An 18,834-nucleotide genomic window follows, 5' to 3' on the forward strand; every position below is an offset into this window, starting at 1 on the left:
CCTGGAATCATATAAATCCTTCAGTACAACTCCCATATCTTATGAAATAAGATCAAGACTTTTCTGTTGAACATATTCAAACTAAATGTTAATTTACACTGAGGTGTGTGCAGCAGTAAATCAGTTCAAACTAACTTGGTGCTATAGTGATGATTGTTTGTAAAATCATAGCTTTCATATGAATAGAGACAACAAAACTTGATTAAGACAAAGAAACTAAATAATAACACACTTAAGAAAAATTAAAATTATTTCCTTGACAAAAGTTATTTATGGAATAATTGGAATATCTTGCAACCTGTCTATTTATATATGTATTTGTGTAGTTCATGTTACATCAAATTTCATATATACATGTATCTGTTATACATTGGATGATGGGTGAGACTTGCCCAATAAAAAACCAAAAATGTTTTAAAATCTGACATGAGTAGGATTATTTTTTAAGCTAAGAATTTGAATAAAATATTTTGTTAGTATATATATATATAAATACACGTATTTTATAAAATTTTACTCTATAGACTGGTGTAAGTCTTATGATAGTAGTTAACTGCAAATATAATTACACAGACTTAAGTTCAACACTGCATTCTCTTTACTGTAACAATATTTCTAAATAATTATTCCAAGTTGTATGATATTTATCATTTTTTGCTTTGACTAGCTAATGCATTTTCATTTGAAAATTAAAATTTTTGAAATTGTGAATCAGGAAGTCTCTCTGACTTGTTTAGCAAATTAAACTTCTACCACATAGCAACATTGATTTCATTCAATATATTGTGAAGATTATGATTAAGAAATAAGCAGCAAATACTACAGTTTTGTATTCTTACATGTTCTAAAGCATGGTATGTTTGATAATGTCACAAATATTAAGTTTAACTTTTTTAATATTATAAATTTTCTATAATACTTTCTGCATCATTTATACAGAAAATCAGTGTTTACACCTCTTGTGCCATTTTGTGATTTTGATTAACCTTCAAATTGTATTTATTGTAAGTGCATTTTATTGTTAAACATGTTGTGAAGCATTTAATGTTAATTGAAAATGCTAAATTGTGATTGTACATAACATGTATGACAAGTTTTTGCTTAAGTACATTAATTAGTATGATTAGAATTCATTGATGTATGGTGAAATGAAAACGTGCAGAATATACAGTGTTACTTTTAGTCTACTTTTCTGCATAAACAGTACCTGTATAAAAAATTTATATTGATTCAGTATGCTATTCCCAGCTATTAAGTGATACTTTGAAATGATTATTTAAAATGAAGTTAAGGTCCACTATTATGTAGCAAGTTTTATCACTTATGTGACCTCTTCATACAAGTTGGACTGTGTGAACGTATGTTATTCTGAGCTAGAGAGGCATACTTTGAAATGATTATTTAAAATGAAGTTACCATTATTATGGAGCAAGTTTTGTCACTTTCATGTGTCCTTTTCAGTGGACTGAAGAAGATGTGAAATTGTTGAGACTTATGTTCTATAACAGTGGATCTTAATTTTGGATTACTTTACATGACATCATGTATTTACTTAATATCAAGATTAGTTATTTGATTGCACATATCTTTTTTGATTAAATGATTTTGTTAAAGAATACTTCTAATTGATAAATTTCTACTTACAACTGAAAATGCTTTAAAGCTTGAGTTATATGAGAATAGACTTCAGGCAGTGATACTATTGTACTTTCTTGGTGATGTATGTACATTATAGTCATCTGTTTATAGAATTTCATAATAATTGTTACAGAAAGTATACTTTAAATGTACTTGTGTTCATTTTAGTTACAATACTGACTGAAAATATTAAATTAATTTTTCTCTAGATTTGTTGAGCATTTTCAATAACGATGGATGCTCAACCTCGAGATATTAAGGTGTTAGAAAGTGTGGATGATATACAACAGAGAAGAGAGCAAGTTCTTCATCATTATTCACAGTTTAAACATGAAGCTCGCATCAAACGTGAAAAGCTTGAAGATGCTAGACGTTTTCAATATTTTAAGCGTGATGCGGATGAGCTAGAGTCATGGATCAACGAAAAATTACAAGCTGCTTCAGATGAGAGCTATAAAGATCCAACAAATTTACAGGTAGCTTTTTGATTGTTACATAGAATTTATATTGGTTCTATTATCAAAAACTTGTGTACTTGTTTGAGGTTTCAATATGATTAGTCTAATGTTTGAATATTTTGGAACTATTTCCACTTGACATGGAATGTAGTACATGTATTATAATCAACTGTGTATGTGAAAGATTATACTGTATAATAAGGTTATTTACTTGTTATGGCATGCTTCTTTAACAGTACACTGTGTATTGAAGGTATCTTTGATTTCTGGTAACTTGTTTATATATATATATGATGCGTATAGTAAGTTCTCTGTTGATTACTTTGGTTAATTTAACCAAAAGTATTTTACAAATTAGTGATCTGATACTCTGTTGTCACGAAAATATGTATCTAATGAAAAACACCTTAGATGTGTAAAACAGGTGTGGCCAAAAATAGATTGAGTATGCGACTTAAAGGAATAAAATCAAAATTGGCAGCCAAACTGGTAACTACACATATAGCATTGATAAGAATTTAACAGCAAATACTCTGCATTTTTTGTTGAACTTGGGGCATGATGGTGGGTAAAATAATATGTGGCCTAGCTAACTAATGAATGAATATTTACTGTAAAATTCTTATCAATGTCATAAGTATATCTACCAGTTTGGCTGTTAATTTTGATTTCATTCATTTAAGTCGCACACTGATTCCTTTTTTGGCCACACCTTTTTTTCACACCTGGAGTGTTTTTGATTAGATATCACGATTTTTTGTCAATACACACCAACAAATCAGAGCAAATAAGAAAGTGACACTTGATAGTAGCCCTTATTAGCTTTAGGATCACAACCCTATTATTCAGAATAGCCCTTTACAGAACCAACCAGATTCTTTAAAATATATGGTGGTAGTTTTGCCTCTCTAAAACAGTGTTAATAGCTTCCTTTATAGTAATGCCATGGAATTTAGATTAACAGTTTCTTGTCATCTAGATTATGATGTTGTATATTTACAGTAGCAATTGTGTAGTTTCGTGTGTTGGATGTCTGAGGATATAAATAGCAAACAACTGGTGTTTTTGTGTTCTGTAAGTAATATCGTATTGTTTTTATTAAGATCTGGGGCTGTGAAAAACTCGGGCTTGATATGGCAGCACATTTTTTTTATATTACTGATTTGACATCTGACTACTTTTATGCTTTCTGTTGTTGTTAATATGCGTCGTATGTACAGTGCATGTTTCATAATTTTGTTTCTGCTAAATTTTTAGTAAAATATCTACTTTTTCTTGGCTGTGGGTCTTAATAATTAGTTTCATTAATCTTTATTAATTACAGTGTTTAAAATACTTTAATTATAATTGAACTTATGAAGATGATTTTTCATTGCTTACACAGTGTATTTAGGACTAAACTAAATTTTTCCAAGCTAGACAAACTACGTGAAATGTTGGAATAACAGCCATAAATATTGTTAATAGAATGTTAAACTGATGGCACTGGTGTGTTAGTTACAACATAAACATTGCTAGTGACTGTTGTAAGTTTGTCTTCCCTAATCTGTATGTTACTTTTTAACCATTGTGGGTTTACTTTATGCACCCAAATTTTGGGCTTGCTTTGATAATGTTTTTTTTAACTGAGTCAGTTTTATATGGTTTGTAGAGCATTTCTTCAATAAAATGTACAATAAATAAATCAAGTACAAAAAAATATACTTTTCATTAATCTTAAAAACTGAAAGTGTTACCAGCTATAAGTTTGTGTAGATATGTATTTATATATGTGCATCAACTTTTCAAAATCAGTTTTTGCCTAGTGTTTAATAAATGTAATTAAAAGGAGGTCAACTGTAAGCATGATTGAAAACAACTAAAACATTTTGCTAAACCATAAATTTCCAGTTTGTCTGGAAGGATGTATTTTTTGTCAAACAAATAATAACATAGACCCTCAAAAAGATCCAATTATGACATTATGATTTATAAAGACACTAAAAAAGACCCAGTTACAAAAATTTTGATGTTTTTATATCTTATTTATTTCCAAAAAGTACAATTAATGTTAAGTTGGCAATTTTTCATCTTTGTTCAACTAATTTTTGATTACTTATTTCCTGGAAGTTTTGTTACATTAGAAAAAATAAGTCTAAATCATGCTCATGTTAAATAGTATCTTAAGGAAACAAACAGTCAGTGATCTTTCTAACCAGCTTGGCCCGCACACCAAGTACAGCCTATAGTAAGAGTAGACTTGCATCGGAACTTTCACACATACAACTGTACCATAATATGTACACAATGCCCAAGCGCTGCACATGTACACACGCACACATACACACACACACACACACACACACACACACACACACACTGATATGTATTGTCATTCATGCTCATAGTTTGCATTGACCTGGAGAGAGGCAAAGGTAACCTTATTTTATTTATTGTTATTCTGTTTCATACTGATCAATACTTTCATAAAATTTTGCTTGCAGTTATTATTATGTTCTGTTTAACTTTTAGATTTTTCCCACTTTTCTCATGGTAGCTAAGCCTTCCACATTTCCTAGACTTGATTGGTCATGTCTGTCTAATGTTAGCCTTAGGCCTATATGTGCATAATCAAAAGGGGGTCAGTGTTTGAATTGTGACGATTAACGATGAAAATTCTGAGTTTGATTTTGCAAATTTGATCATTTTAGTTCCTACCAAAGGCTTATCGGTGGGAAGTTGAGATAGCCATGTTAGTTTTATTGTCATAAGCATCTATACTAGCCATTCATGCTCATTTGAACTTCATACAAAATTGACATGCATAAAGCAGCACAGAGGTGCCGCTTGTCCATGATAGAAAGTTTAGTGAGTAAAACATCATTATTAGCCAATCACAAAAGGGAACTTTTCCTAACGTTTTCAGCCCCTTTTGGTGGATTGTAATCAGCATTTCTACTGTACAAAGTACAGTCTTTTTTAAATAAAAAAATGGACCAAAATATATTTTTGTAGGGGGTTAAAATTTTCAAGTTTGTAGTTAGGGAATGAGAAATTAACAATGATTTTGGTTGAGGATTGGAGTCAACATTACATGTGTAGTGTGGGCATGGATAAGTGTATAGTAGACTGTGATGCAATTTTGAGTAAGGGTCTTTTCCAGATTGCTAGTCACCTGTTAAACAACACAGGGGCTTAACTTGGTCATCCACAGAAATTTTAAGTCATCTAGGATGACCATTAAAATTGAGCTTTGTAAATGTATGTTTACATTTATGCCCTCCAGGAGAGTCACCCATGTTTTGAAAATGTATGAAAAATTAATTTTCTTCATAGTTTATCATACTTTTTGCTTGTCGCATGTGTTTTTTATCACATTAGTTCTCTGCAATGTTGGACTTGGTTGTTATAGCTTAGCTAGAAATATACTTAGAAATTATTAGTTTGTAATCACATAATTTGAAAGTACTTGTATATAGTGATTTTGGTATTTTTATTCTTAATTATAATTTTGTTTATAAGATTTTTATTTCTCTAGAAAGCACGACTAAACACTTACTGTATTGTTTATTTTAATTTTAGTAATTAATACATTTATGAGACTACATGCTTAACAGTATTATGTATTTTCGTAAGGTTTTAAACATTTCCTGCATTGCAGTAAAATAGCATTTTGGAATCCACTTGTTCAAGTTTCATTTTTAGAAACACCTCAAAATAATAAACAAATCACTACATTGTGTTGGATTATACTTCACTGGCTGTTTATTAGTGAAACAGACTGTTTAAAGATAGTGAAGAATTTAGCAAACAGTTTAATGTGTTATAATAAATATTATCTAAGAAAGAAGGTTTGTTACAGGCAAAGATTCAGAAACACCAAGCTTTTGAAGCAGAAGTTGCAGCCCATAGTAATGCAATTGCAGTTCTTGACAATAGTGGAATGGAAATGATTAACAGGAACCACTTTGCCTCAGAAGTTATAAAGGTATTTTGTCCGTTTTTTTTTTTTTTAATTTCTATATGAAATTGCAGCTACAAGTTCACACATTTAACACTTGTACCTATTTTGAAGCAATGTGTGCATTTACAAGTTTTGGAGATTCTTGTATTTTAAAAGTTTAGATATAAAAATGGCTGAATTAACTTGTGTCTGTTTGATACAAATCACTTATTCTCTGGTGTTAAAACTTACCCAGCTTTGAATGCCATGATAACTGAATTGTAAATGTATGAAAGTAAATGAGAGAAATTGCTTTGCAAATTCAATTAACTTAGAATTGTATTATCAGTTTATTTCACCTGTCTGAAAATCTTAGATACATTTTGTGTTATGACAGTTGCACTCCGAAAGTGTACCTAACATGTAGATTAGTAGTGTCAAAGTGGGTGAAAGACACAAAATCTTGGTGAATTTAAGAAGTTTGAAATAATCACTGTTCTGTCATCTTGTGCATGAGCCCTTTCAACAATATCAGATGCTTCAATAATACCAAAATACCTTAAAGATTTTCAGGTTGATTAAAATTGACTAAAATTTAATTTACTTGTTAAAAATTGTTTAAATTGTCCTGGAACTCACATTCAAAATAAATCAGTGCCAACTTTGGTGAGGGCTGAATGCTAGTCTAGTAGCAGCAGACTGGTGAACAGTGACTGTGTTATGTCTTCTGTAAAAGGTTATGATGAGGTGTTATGGCATGAACTCCACAGGGACCTATCAGTCTTGAATGAAAATGTGTAAAAAAAAAGGTATTGAAACAATGTAGCTTGTGAGGGAATGAAGTTTTTAGTGAGCATAAAAAATAAAACCTAAAAAGAAAGGAAGTATATTGTTTTATAACAAAATTGGAAATATTTCACAACATACAAATACTAAATCAAATTAATAACAAAAGTAAACATGTTTAAACTAATCACTATGTAGAAAGAATTCACAAAGTTTCATGCCCATTGTTTAAGTGTTTTAAATGTGAGATTTCCTGTATTTGGACTTTCAGAATAAGTATATATTTGTTTGGGTTTTCAGTATGTTTTTAGTTGATAAATTTGGCTTAGCTTACAAGTTCCATTCACAATTTGTTTTTAAAAGTTAAATTACAAGGTTTTATAAATTTTGTACTTTATCTCTGAAAATTTTCTGGCTTTAGATATCTAAAAATGTGTATTATTGTATTGAATAAGTTAAAGATACAAGTAGGAATGTATAAAATGTACAATTTTCTAGTTTTTAAAATGTTTTAATTCACAGTCAGTTTTATTTTTCCAGACTTATAAAAGAACGAAGTTTGAAAGTTTAAGCAATTTTTTAAATCTTTTTCTTTATTATATATGTGGTAATAGAAAAGATTGGATGAACTTCATGTACTGTGGGAACTTCTACTGTCTAAACTTGCAGACAAAGGTTTGAAGTTGCAACAAGCTCTGCAGCTGGTTCAGTTTTTACGACAATGTGATGAAGTAATGTTTTGGATCAATGATAAGGTAGGTTGTTACTAGGAACTAGTGAATATATATACAGCCCCTTTGTTTTTGAGCAGTAATACAAAGTTAAGTTGCTTGTAGCTGAGCATAAGATTAATAGATTTATGTAACTATATATATATAAATGTTGTGTTTTTCAAAAATATTTACCATCAAACTTTTTTTTCACTTAGACAGAAAGAAACGCAATAACAAAAACATTAATTCTGGTCTTTGAGGTGTACAAAATTTCACTAGGAAACTTAATGGTTGACCATTCTGGTAGGTCAGGATGTCTTGTGTAGAATGAGTTTTCTTTAAACCATTTTATGTAATTTCAACAATGAATATATTTGACAGCAAGAGTGGAAATTTATTTTCACAAGTAAAATGTAGAACACGCTTGGAATTTGAAGTAAGTAAAAATGTTTACACAAATAAATATTGTAGATTTTAGTTTTACCACTTAAATCAAGTTTTTTCTTGAAGTAATGCAAGTTACTTACATTTTAATGATGGTGATGTATTGAGTTAAGTAAAAAAAATTAACTTAGCAGAGATGAACCTGACCATGAAACAGATATATTCCAACAGTTAATATATTTTTTACAGTTGCTGCAATGAATAATTTTTACCTTAATTTTTTTAGATATGAATGATTTAAACAAACATTAACCACACATGGGATGCTTTGTATAGTATTTTTAATTTATTAAAAATTGTGTGTGAAAATATTCACATATACACAAACAAATATACTGTGCTAAGCTATTAGTCATTCTTTGCAGTTTAATTTTTCCTCTATTTCTGTTACTTTAATGGATTAAAATTAGTTTTCTGCAGTTGAAGTTTCTAAGTTAAACAATAGGCTTAACAACACTGTCCATTTTCTTATGTTTAGTGCATTTTAGAAACTTTCTCTATTTCTCAAAACCTATAGCAGTTTTTAATAATAAAATTGATATAGAATTTATACCAGAAATTTTGATGTTTTGGATTTCTGAGCCTTTTCTTATTAAGAGTAATATATGGAAAAGGTTTCTCCATTTTTTATGGATACTTTATTTTGTGAATAGTCTTTTAGGATTTTTATATAATCCAACTTAAAACTTAGTACAGTAGTTTAACAAAATTACAAATTCAAAATGGTTATAATATCATAATAAGCCAGGAACATTTATTGTTGTACTGAGCAGATTTTAAATAACATTTATTTTTTAGGATTAAACAAAATTCTTAGGCACGTGGTTGATTTGTTTTGATTTTAATTAGTAACAAATATACTCAGTTACAAATGTGAACCTACATTTATTGTAGTGGCTATACTTATGCCTGTAATCACAATTTTAGTAGCTGTTCTTAAACCATTAACATTAAACATGCACATATAGTGAAATTTACAGAGGAGGGATATATCAAACATGGCAGTAATTTTGATACTTCCCAGCCTTGTCTTCAGCTCAGTGCTTTATTTGAAACACAAGATTCAGAATAATTTCATAATGTATAATTATCTAGGGATCTATAAGTGTAACAGTCAATAAGCCTAGTCTATGATCAAATTACTGTATCCTAAGCATCAATAGTTATTTAGTAAGAGCATAACCTAAGCAACAATAGCTATTGTTACAACAGTATCTAGTTGTGATCGAGATTCAAAAATCTAGCCAAAAATAATTAATTGTCCATGCGTAGCAGTAGTCACCGAAATCCCATTACAAGTGGCAAAAATATAGCCACTGCCTACATTTATTGGTCGTATATGGTAGAAGTTGAATTGTGTATAATCTTGTGGTATTAAAAGTTTTTGTAAAATGTTTTCATCATCTTGCACTTTGGCCAATCTACAGTTCCCATGGTTGCCATTGAGTAAGTATTACTGTACAGTGTTTCAGCAAGTGTATGACTAGATCTGTACCAATAACAAAGAAATGTACCAAAATTATAAGCCATTTAAGCTGAAAATATCAATTCAATTCTGTGTATTGACCTTGTAAATATAATACCAATCAAGACATGATAGTTACAGTATTTAATATCCTGCAGAGGGCTGCTTCCTATGTGTGCAAATTCTTTGTGATGCAACCTGTGCTATTTAACAAGGTACAAATACAGATTATAATGAGACAATCTGCAGGAGAAATAGAAGACAAATGGAATTAACATAAACTTTAATAGCAATGATTCAGTGTAGTTCTATAAATTCCCATCATCTCTGTGATGAAGAACAGGCTTTTCTACTTGCCAGTTTGTGAGGCTATTGACATTTGATGAAGTACCTAGCACAAATATAATGTGGTTAAAAAATAAATGCTTGAAATTAATTTTAACTATATATATATATTACAAACCAGTGTCTTTCATGTTAGCACAGTTTTAATACACTTTGAAACATATATCTAATGCTGTTGGAATGCGTAAAACTGGGCTGTGTTAAGTGGCATTAAAGGTACTTTAGATTCTTATAGATCATATAGATAATCTAGAACTCGGAAATTAACAGCTTTTATGAAAAAGGTCATGATTTTTCTAGTTATCAGAAAAAGTGTTTAAAAAAAGTATTAAACCACTGAAAATACAAGATATATGGCAATTTAATTTTATAGTAGCTGATGTTTGGAAGATAGAAACATATAAAGTATGCTATTATTTTGTCTTATTATAGGAAGCTTTTGTAACCACAGAAGAGTTTGGTCAGGACCTTGAACACGTTGAAGTTCTGCAACGTAAATTTGATGAGTTTCACAAGGTAATCATCAGTTCATTTTGAAGAATAGTTGTAAGGCGTTTAGTTACTAGTATAAATGTTTTTTGCCCAACCTGCACGGAATTTGTGAAAGTTATTGAATGTAAAAGTAAAAAATTTATAAAATACATTAGCTCTCTCGATATGGCTCGGTTGAATCAATCAAGTTCATGACCCCAAATTGATTTTTATAGCTTCACACTTTATCATCTAATATGTTTTGTGTATCTTCATGAAATTTCACAAGCTTTCAGTAATTGTTAAGAGTCATTTGTAGACCAAAAAAATAAATTTTAAAAAAAAGTATTTTTACTAAATATTTCTCTTGAGTATATGGAGTTAAAGTTTTGACTGCTCCAAGTCCAAAGTGATTTTCATGGTAAGAATGAAAATACTTTTCATCATCTGCAAAATATCCAATTTTATTTGCATAATCTCTAAAACCTCTTAAATAAATTGTATTTTTTTTTTTTGTCAGTAAAACTTTATATTTTATCTATTACTTTCTCTACCCTAACTCTATATGAGGTTAGTCAATTTGACTTGCATTGTAACCACCAAAAAGAAAATTTGAAAAAAATCTAAATTACCCTTTTTTTGCTTTCTAGAATGACTTTAAATTGTAACATGAAACTATGATTTTTTATTCTAAATAGCTTTAACACATGAGCTGCTTGCGAGTGTACCATATGAAAATTTGTTATTCTTTATAGGACTACATTATAATGAGTAATTTATTATATTTCGTACTTCTTGGAGGGGTGGTAAATAATTTAGAAGAGGGGATGCCTAGAGAGAAAAGGTTACAATTCTCATACTAAGATTTTTTTTAGTTGCCATATAAAAGTAAGAACTTAAAGCTTGTATACTATTAAGATTTGGATTATTAGATACATTTTTATTTAAAATATATTTATATGTCATGATAAGAAAGTAGTGTAATTAAAGTTTGAATCTAACTCACAAAAACCTTGTGACATGCACAGAAAAAGATGCTGTGTGATAAGTGTTAAAGGTTATAATTACATGATAATGTTCAAATATTGAATATATTTACTTTTGTTTGTTATGTGATATCAGCTTGTAGCAGATTGTTACTTGTTTCCAACCTTATGTAAATTTAAGAAGTTTAACTATTATTGTAGCTTCAAATATGTATCAGTATCTCTAGTTTCTGCTCCAAAAAAACTTTCCAACTTCTTTTGTGAATTTTCAAAGTGTTTGATAAAAGTATTTAGTCAAAATATTAAATATTCTTGGGAGTGGGAAAATACTCAAATAATATTTCAATTAGTGATCAGTGTTTTCTGATATCGTACCAACAGGATATGGCAAGCCAAGAATTCAGGGTAGTAGAAGTGAATGAACTTGGAGACAAGCTTACCAAAGAAGGACACCCAGAAGAATTAGTAATCCAAAAGAAAAAAGAGGTATTAAAAATATATTTCTGGCACTCCGGGCATGTACTATTATATACTGGAGTATATTAATTGTTATTACTATTTCTTAATCTCTAATAAACATCTCTCATAAATCCTGTAATAGTAGGATTGAGCGTTTATCTTTTAAATGTAGAATTCTGTTATTTTAACAGTTATGGCTATTAAAAATGCACTAATGTTGTATCTTATGCTTAAAATGTGCATGTATATTTTAATTATGCATGTTGTTAATGATGATGATGTTTGTATTTTTATGCTGCTGTATCTTAGCCCAATGTGTTTTTATGAAAAATTGGTCAAAACTCGTGCCTCAGACAAATATATTAACTTTTTTACAAAGTATTTGTTGTGCATTGTTGGTGATGTGCACTCTGAATTCACAAAACACATGTATGGTTTTTCTGTGGATTTATAAGATATAGTTTTACATTTTACATGCACAAATATTACCATCTCATTTTAAAGGTTAAAAGAAAAAAAATTAAACTCTAGACTTTTTTAAGAAATCTAATAGGAAGTAATTATGTCACCCAGTCAGTTTTATTTTAGCACAAATTTCATTTTCTCTAGATAATTACAAGAAATAATTTTCAGTTAAGTGAAAATAATGGTAGAACAATTGTTAGTTAGTTTCTAGTAACATATTATAAGCAAGATTTAAATGGGTTTTAATATTTCTACAGGAATTAAATGATGCATGGCAGAGACTTAAAGCTCTGACACTTTTGAGACAAGAAAAATTGTTTGGAGCCCATGAAATCCAACGCTTTAACAGGTAGATCTGTTGTGCATTAACTTTTTAGTAAAGAATAACTGTATGTTTCAACCATGAAGAACTGTAGTCTTATTCATTAACTCTGTTGACAGGGTTTGGTTTATTTGACTGACCATTAACTACCAGGTAACATGAAAGTATCCATACTATAATTTTTAACGTGGTATATGTATCTTCATGAAATTAATAAACATCACAAGTCTTTTGTACACAAAACAATCATATTTTTCAAATAATTATGTTTACTTTCAACCTAGAGGTGAAATAACTAAAACTCTACTGAGACCAAGTTTGCATTATATGTCATTCAATAAATTAAAACTTTGTCCTTCTATTATTTATAAGTGATTAATAGCAAACGTTAGAAAGAATTAATGGCAATTTGTGAAAGAAAGGATAGGTTAGGTTGACATAGTAAGTGGGTCTGATTTTCTAGTTTATATCTACATAAAAAAAGAAGATTAGTCTATAAGAAAAATTAACTATGCCTTAGTAATATCTATACTAAAATCAGTAATTAATGTTAACCTCGGGACATCGGAGAAGGGTGATAAGAATAGATAATGAACAAATTGTAGCAAACATATGATACACATGCAAGTGGATATTGAGAATTTATATATTTCCTTCTGAAGGTTAGAAATTAAGTTATATAATTTTAATTTGATTTAGTAACTATACTTTGATGTAAAAAAAGAAATCATTATATGCACTTTGACCTATCTGCATCATGTGGCAAGAGGTTAAACATGTCCATTTAGTGTTTTTTTGTTTTTTTTCTTAAAATGTGCATTAACATAAAGATATAGAATTACTTGTCCCTAAATCAGAGCTGTTATTAACCATATAAAAATGAAGTTGTTCAATTTTACCAATCTTGGAACTATGAAACTATACTTACTATAATCTGAATTCACTACGTGTCTTCAGAAAATTTGGCAAACTTTTTTAAACCTTCAAAGTCTGTTGTGCACAAAAATCAGATACTTTAATATGCTACTTGTACTAAAAATTTGTCTGTGATATTCCAGTACCTTAGCTGAGTCAGCCTAAATGAAAATTGATTTTTTATGCTAAGGAAAATAATATTTTTCATGTTTCATTTACATATCCTCTAGAAACTTGGAAATAAATATCAAAAGTTTTTTTTTGCAAAATTTTATATTTTCTCTAGCCTAATACTAACAATAGGGAAATCATCAATGTGCAGTGAAATGAACAGTTGAAAAATATGAAATAAAATGACTTATTGTTTATCTATATATGTTTATATAAAGCACAAAAATCTGTCTGTTGGTTATCTAACTACTACTAGGTTGCCGGGCTAATGTCAACCAAACTTTGTTGGATTATAGTTTGGAACATTTGGCATGTTAATAGGAGGTTCACAACCCCTTCCATCCCCCATTATTGCTGTTATTGAGCATTTATTATCTGTAACATAAGTTAACATTAACTACTTCCACCACATGCTTACACACACAAACAAAGTAATTTTTTATAACACAGCATACACACAGTGTGTGGGAAGGTACACAGACTTCTTGTATATCTCAAAGAGTGTGCTAGCATTCTCTATGGAAGAATACACTGAAACAAATGGCCACCACTATTGCAATAATACATAAACTCAACTGAAGATTCTACTCTAACAGCAATAATGAGGTTGATATGAAGAGCTATTTATTGAGTTCATACCCACTTCCTACTTTCACCCATGTCCTTTCAACTTCACCTCATAAAACACTTCTGTGGCTAACGACCATCGATTAATTAAATCATGTGAAACACTGTGAAAGGACATTAAGAGCTGGGTGTTAAAAGTGGGTAATAGAAAGCACACCTACCACCAATACTTTGGCTAGTACAGTGTATATCATGTTTAAATTATATACATTTTGGGTTATTTACCTTATGACAATGACAAACAGGTTTTGCAAATATGTTACGAAACTCTCGTGAAAGATCTTTACAAAAATGAAACTAGAGAATGAAATTGTTTGAAATTTGACATGAACTTTCATAACAGTATTTAGTTTCAGAAAAATAATATTTTATTTTTCTACTGTATTTGTTTGCACTCTCACTCTGTAGTAAAGTTCACATGCAAGGTGATTTTTATTTTGAGTTTAAAAATATTAATTATCTCGCAGTTTTCACATTTCTTTTGCATAATCTCTAGAACCTCCTAAATAAATATCAAAAGGTTTTTTTAGGTAAATGTTTATATTTTATTTTCCATTTTCTGTATGACATCACTAACTTTATCATCAACATACAGTGCAATGAAATATTTAAAATTAAAAAATAGGAACATGTAGAATATCTTAAGAAAGGTTTTCTTTTAATTTGCATAATTTTATTTCTTTATCTTTTCACTAATTTTATTTTTGATTTTATCTTTTATCATTTATACCAAAACGTCACCTGGTGCCCACTGACCAATATTACGAACTGTTTGGGTGAGATGCACATTAGTCCCAGGCAAAAACGTTTTGTACACATACAAAATAAAAGATGAATAAGTAAACTTATAAAACTTGTTAAACCTTTCAAATATGAATTTTAAAACATAAATAATACATAATTAACTAAAATATAAAAGTAAAATCTAAATGCAGTTTAACTGTATCAGTCTGTATAAGGTGAGAAAGTATAGCCAAATGCTAAGGACCCTGCTCTCAACAATGAACTTGCACTCATCCCCCCCCCTTTAAAAACGGATGTATGAAGGCACATTCCTGTTACAGTAATGACCTTCAAGAGCAAAATCTGCTCTTTCTAATGGTTATAAGCATGCCATTCAACTTAAAACTGTCGCTTTGCAACTCAGCTTCTACTTTGAAAGTGGGCGTAGTTGATATTTGACTTTGATATTTTTAAATGGCTTTGGTTCTTGAATTGACTCAAATTACATTTACAAGAATTTCTACATCTTGTACTTTGACTATCTGAACCAAGTCAAGTCTACATTCTCGCACTTGTTTCTCCTATATAACTCTGAAGTTGATATTTTTAATCGTAGTCATGATGAGTGTTGAAGTTTTATTGTTTCAGAGATTTTTTTTTTAAATATAGAAGTAAAAACTTATATAATATAAAAGTGTGAATTATAACGTACTTAATAATAATTTCATTAAAATACATTTTTAGTAAAGTGGTTTAATTATAGTTTGAATGTAACTCAGTAATATACAAAGAGATGGGTTTAAAAATGGCATTATTGTCATAGGGTAAAAGCTTATACAAAACGTTTGGTGAGGTAATAATGAATATGTAAGAATATGTTAAATAGATTGTGTTAAAGTTAGGATTTTTGGGTTAAGTATCATAGCAGCCACCCACACAGTATTTTAAGTTCATAACCTGGACAAAGGATGAATACCTCGGCGTGTCTTAAAAGTTAACATAATCAAAGATGTGTAATACTTACTTCATTCTTGACCCATTTGCACTTGAGTAAAAATCTTTAACATTCCTTCCTAAGCCTTGTTGAGTCTTACACATTTGGATGTCCAAAAAAATTATGGAGTTTGCAAATGTGCATTTTAGCAAAAAATATATCATTCACTAGAACACAATGCCCCAAATTACCATAATCTATTTTACTTTCTGTGGATGTTATAAATAGGTTAAAAATTTTATAGTTTGGAACACCAATTCTAAACAAACCAAGAAATTCTCTCTGAGATTAAAGTTAAATAATAATCATTTATGCTTATAATATGCAAAGCATCATATAGCTAGGATTTTATTACATTAATATATTTCTTATAGAGATGCTGATGAAACAATTGCTTGGATCACGGAAAAAGACTTGGTACTCTCTTCTGATGACTTTGGTCGAGACTTGGTCAGCGTCCAAACGCTTCAACGAAAACACGAAGGAATCGAGAGAGATTTAGCAGCTTTGGAAGATAAAGTTTGTTGTTTTAATTCTATGGTTATAATAAATATCATAACATTACATGAAATTTTTATATAGAAAGAACTTTATTCTGAAATGAGAAATAGTAATCCTTAACATTTTTAACTAAAAAAATTTAATTAATAATTTTTTTAATATATATATATAAATCTGTTCAAACACAACATATAGGATCACACAAAATGATTATATCTTAAAACTATTCATTCTAGGGACACATTGAGAATAAGTTTTGTAGAGATATAGGTTATTTGTTAAACTGTTGCAAAATTTGTTCAACATGCTTCCCATCATTCTTAAGCCTATCTCTAAATAAAGATACTCAAAACAACCTGTATACATCAGTCCTTTCAACACCTTTTAATTGACATGTGTTCAAATCATTAACCTCATATGGTTCAAAGAGGGAGAAAGATGAGAAATAGAACTGATGTCAGTTGTCGAAAAAAATCAGTAATAGGTTTTTGAAACACACTGGTATGTCTAAAATCTGATGAATACATCTATTCTCATTGTGCATCTGATGATTTTCTCATTGGAGAAACTATTTTTTAAGATAATCGTTTTGAATATTACTTTCTTTAATAACATTGTACTGTTACTTCTAATAAAGAGCTTAATTTCAGATACATTAAAGAGAACAAATTATATACTGAAAAACTTGAAACTTGCAGCTCATTTTACCAAAAATCGAACATTGCTGGTTAATTACAGAAAATTGTTTAATTGTTTATACAAAGTTGTTTTTATAAACACATGCTTTTAGCAGTAGAAAAGCTTAATTTCACATTTATCAAAGAACAAATTATAAAATGAAATATATACGTTAAATCTAAACTTTCTGTGCATTAAATTGGACTGGATATGATGGAAAAATATTTGTATGTATATGTAGGAGCATAATGCACCATACTATACATAAAAGGTAGAGATAAAAAAATATTTGGTATTTTAATACAAGATTACCACTGTTAATATTAAACTTGTTCAGGCACATTGATTTATTTGGCAGACTTCTGAGACCTTTTGTTTTGGGTAATTTTTGTGTTCTAAATAATATTGTTTATTTTAAAGAAATATAGATCAGATATATATTTTAAAATTCTTCCTGGCTAATGATTAAACATTTTTCAAATTTTACACCAGTGAATTGATATTGTGTATTTTCTTTATAGGTACTGACAATCGGGCAAGAAGCTGAACGACTCTGTGCAAATCATGAAGACCATGCAGATCAAATAAAATCGAAGCACTCTGAAATTGTGTCAAACTGGGAGATGCTAAAATCTAAGGTATGAAAGCTTTTAAAGATTTTTACATAGCAAAAAAAACTTTCAGTGGTAGGGGGAAGTATTTATATAAATTTATTTAAGTTAAAAACAAAAAAAATTATCTACAAAATTCATGTATTTGAAATATATTTTCACAGCCTTTAATATACAGGGTAATGCAAAAGTTGTGCACTCCAGCCTTACTGAGATTTTTCTTTAATGTTCATATTTGTATTTTATAATTACATCATTTTCTTTTGTTAAAATAAGTGGTTGAAATATCATTAACATTGTGGAAATGATCCTATTGTGACAGTTTGTCATGATAACAATGTACATTTTAAACAACTGTACAAGTAGGAAATAAAAAATCATGATGACAAGTGACTTTTGCATAACTGAGTGTGTGTGTGTACACACATACACACACTAGCAAAAGTACCCGACTTTGCTCCTGTTATTAGGTTGATTGTGTGTGTATTCTGAAACCATTTTAGCATAAACGTATAAAATATACTAAACAACATGACATAAAAGCCATTGTTGAAATGCATTGTTACCAAAATGCACTGGCTTTTCTATATATTAGAAGTTCTTATATAAGGAACCATTTCTATGTGGTTTTTTAAAAAGATATGCTTGCACATGGATAAGTAATACCCAGGTGCACATTCTCAGGGTCTACATAATATGGGTGCAAAATTTCAGGTTTCTAGGTTCTTTCTTCTTGGAGCTATGGCAGTCACACACAGACATGCATGCTTACACACGTGTGTGTCTGTATGATTTCTGATTGCTCAAGTTATTAGGTTGATATATTATAGATTATGTCAGTGTGTGTATTCTTCAAACCTTATTAACTATCTTAATACAGGCTTGATCAATTTAACCGACCATGTGACCATTTTGTTTTGTTTAAAGTCTATAGATTTAATACTTATAACTCTCAATTTTGGTGGGTATATCTTCACAAAATTTGGCAATCTTTCAGTTAATATTACAAGTCTTTCACCTACAAAATGTGAAGTATTTTTAATGAAATAAAATAAAGATTTGTCCATGAATATATTGAATATATGTTTTGAATAGTCTGTGCAAAGTAATTTTCATGTTAAAATTAAAAATACTTTTCCT

General features: G+C 29.3%; 1 protein-coding gene across 2 annotated transcripts in view; it reads left to right on the plus strand.

The window, feature by feature from the left end:
- Positions 1-18,834, plus strand: part of LOC106460552 (spectrin alpha chain-like) — a 78,484-nt gene that overhangs the window by 4,445 nt on the left and 55,205 nt on the right. For both annotated transcript variants that reach the window (XM_013920267.2, XM_013920268.2), the window contains exons 2-9: positions 1,848-2,114; positions 5,938-6,063; positions 7,419-7,559; positions 10,204-10,287; positions 11,610-11,714; positions 12,410-12,501; positions 16,279-16,423; positions 17,605-17,721. In XM_013920267.2, the coding sequence (XP_013775721.1) occupies positions 1,872-2,114; positions 5,938-6,063; positions 7,419-7,559; positions 10,204-10,287; positions 11,610-11,714; positions 12,410-12,501; positions 16,279-16,423; positions 17,605-17,721 (1,053 nt within the window). In that variant the 5' untranslated portion in view covers positions 1,848-1,871. The remainder of the gene's footprint in view (positions 1-1,847; positions 2,115-5,937; positions 6,064-7,418; positions 7,560-10,203; positions 10,288-11,609; positions 11,715-12,409; positions 12,502-16,278; positions 16,424-17,604; positions 17,722-18,834) is intronic.

The sequence above is a fragment of the Limulus polyphemus genome, unplaced genomic scaffold (assembly GCF_000517525.1).
Source record: "Limulus polyphemus unplaced genomic scaffold, Limulus_polyphemus-2.1.2 Scaffold793, whole genome shotgun sequence".
Taxonomy (NCBI): Eukaryota; Metazoa; Arthropoda; class Merostomata; order Xiphosura; family Limulidae; genus Limulus; species Limulus polyphemus.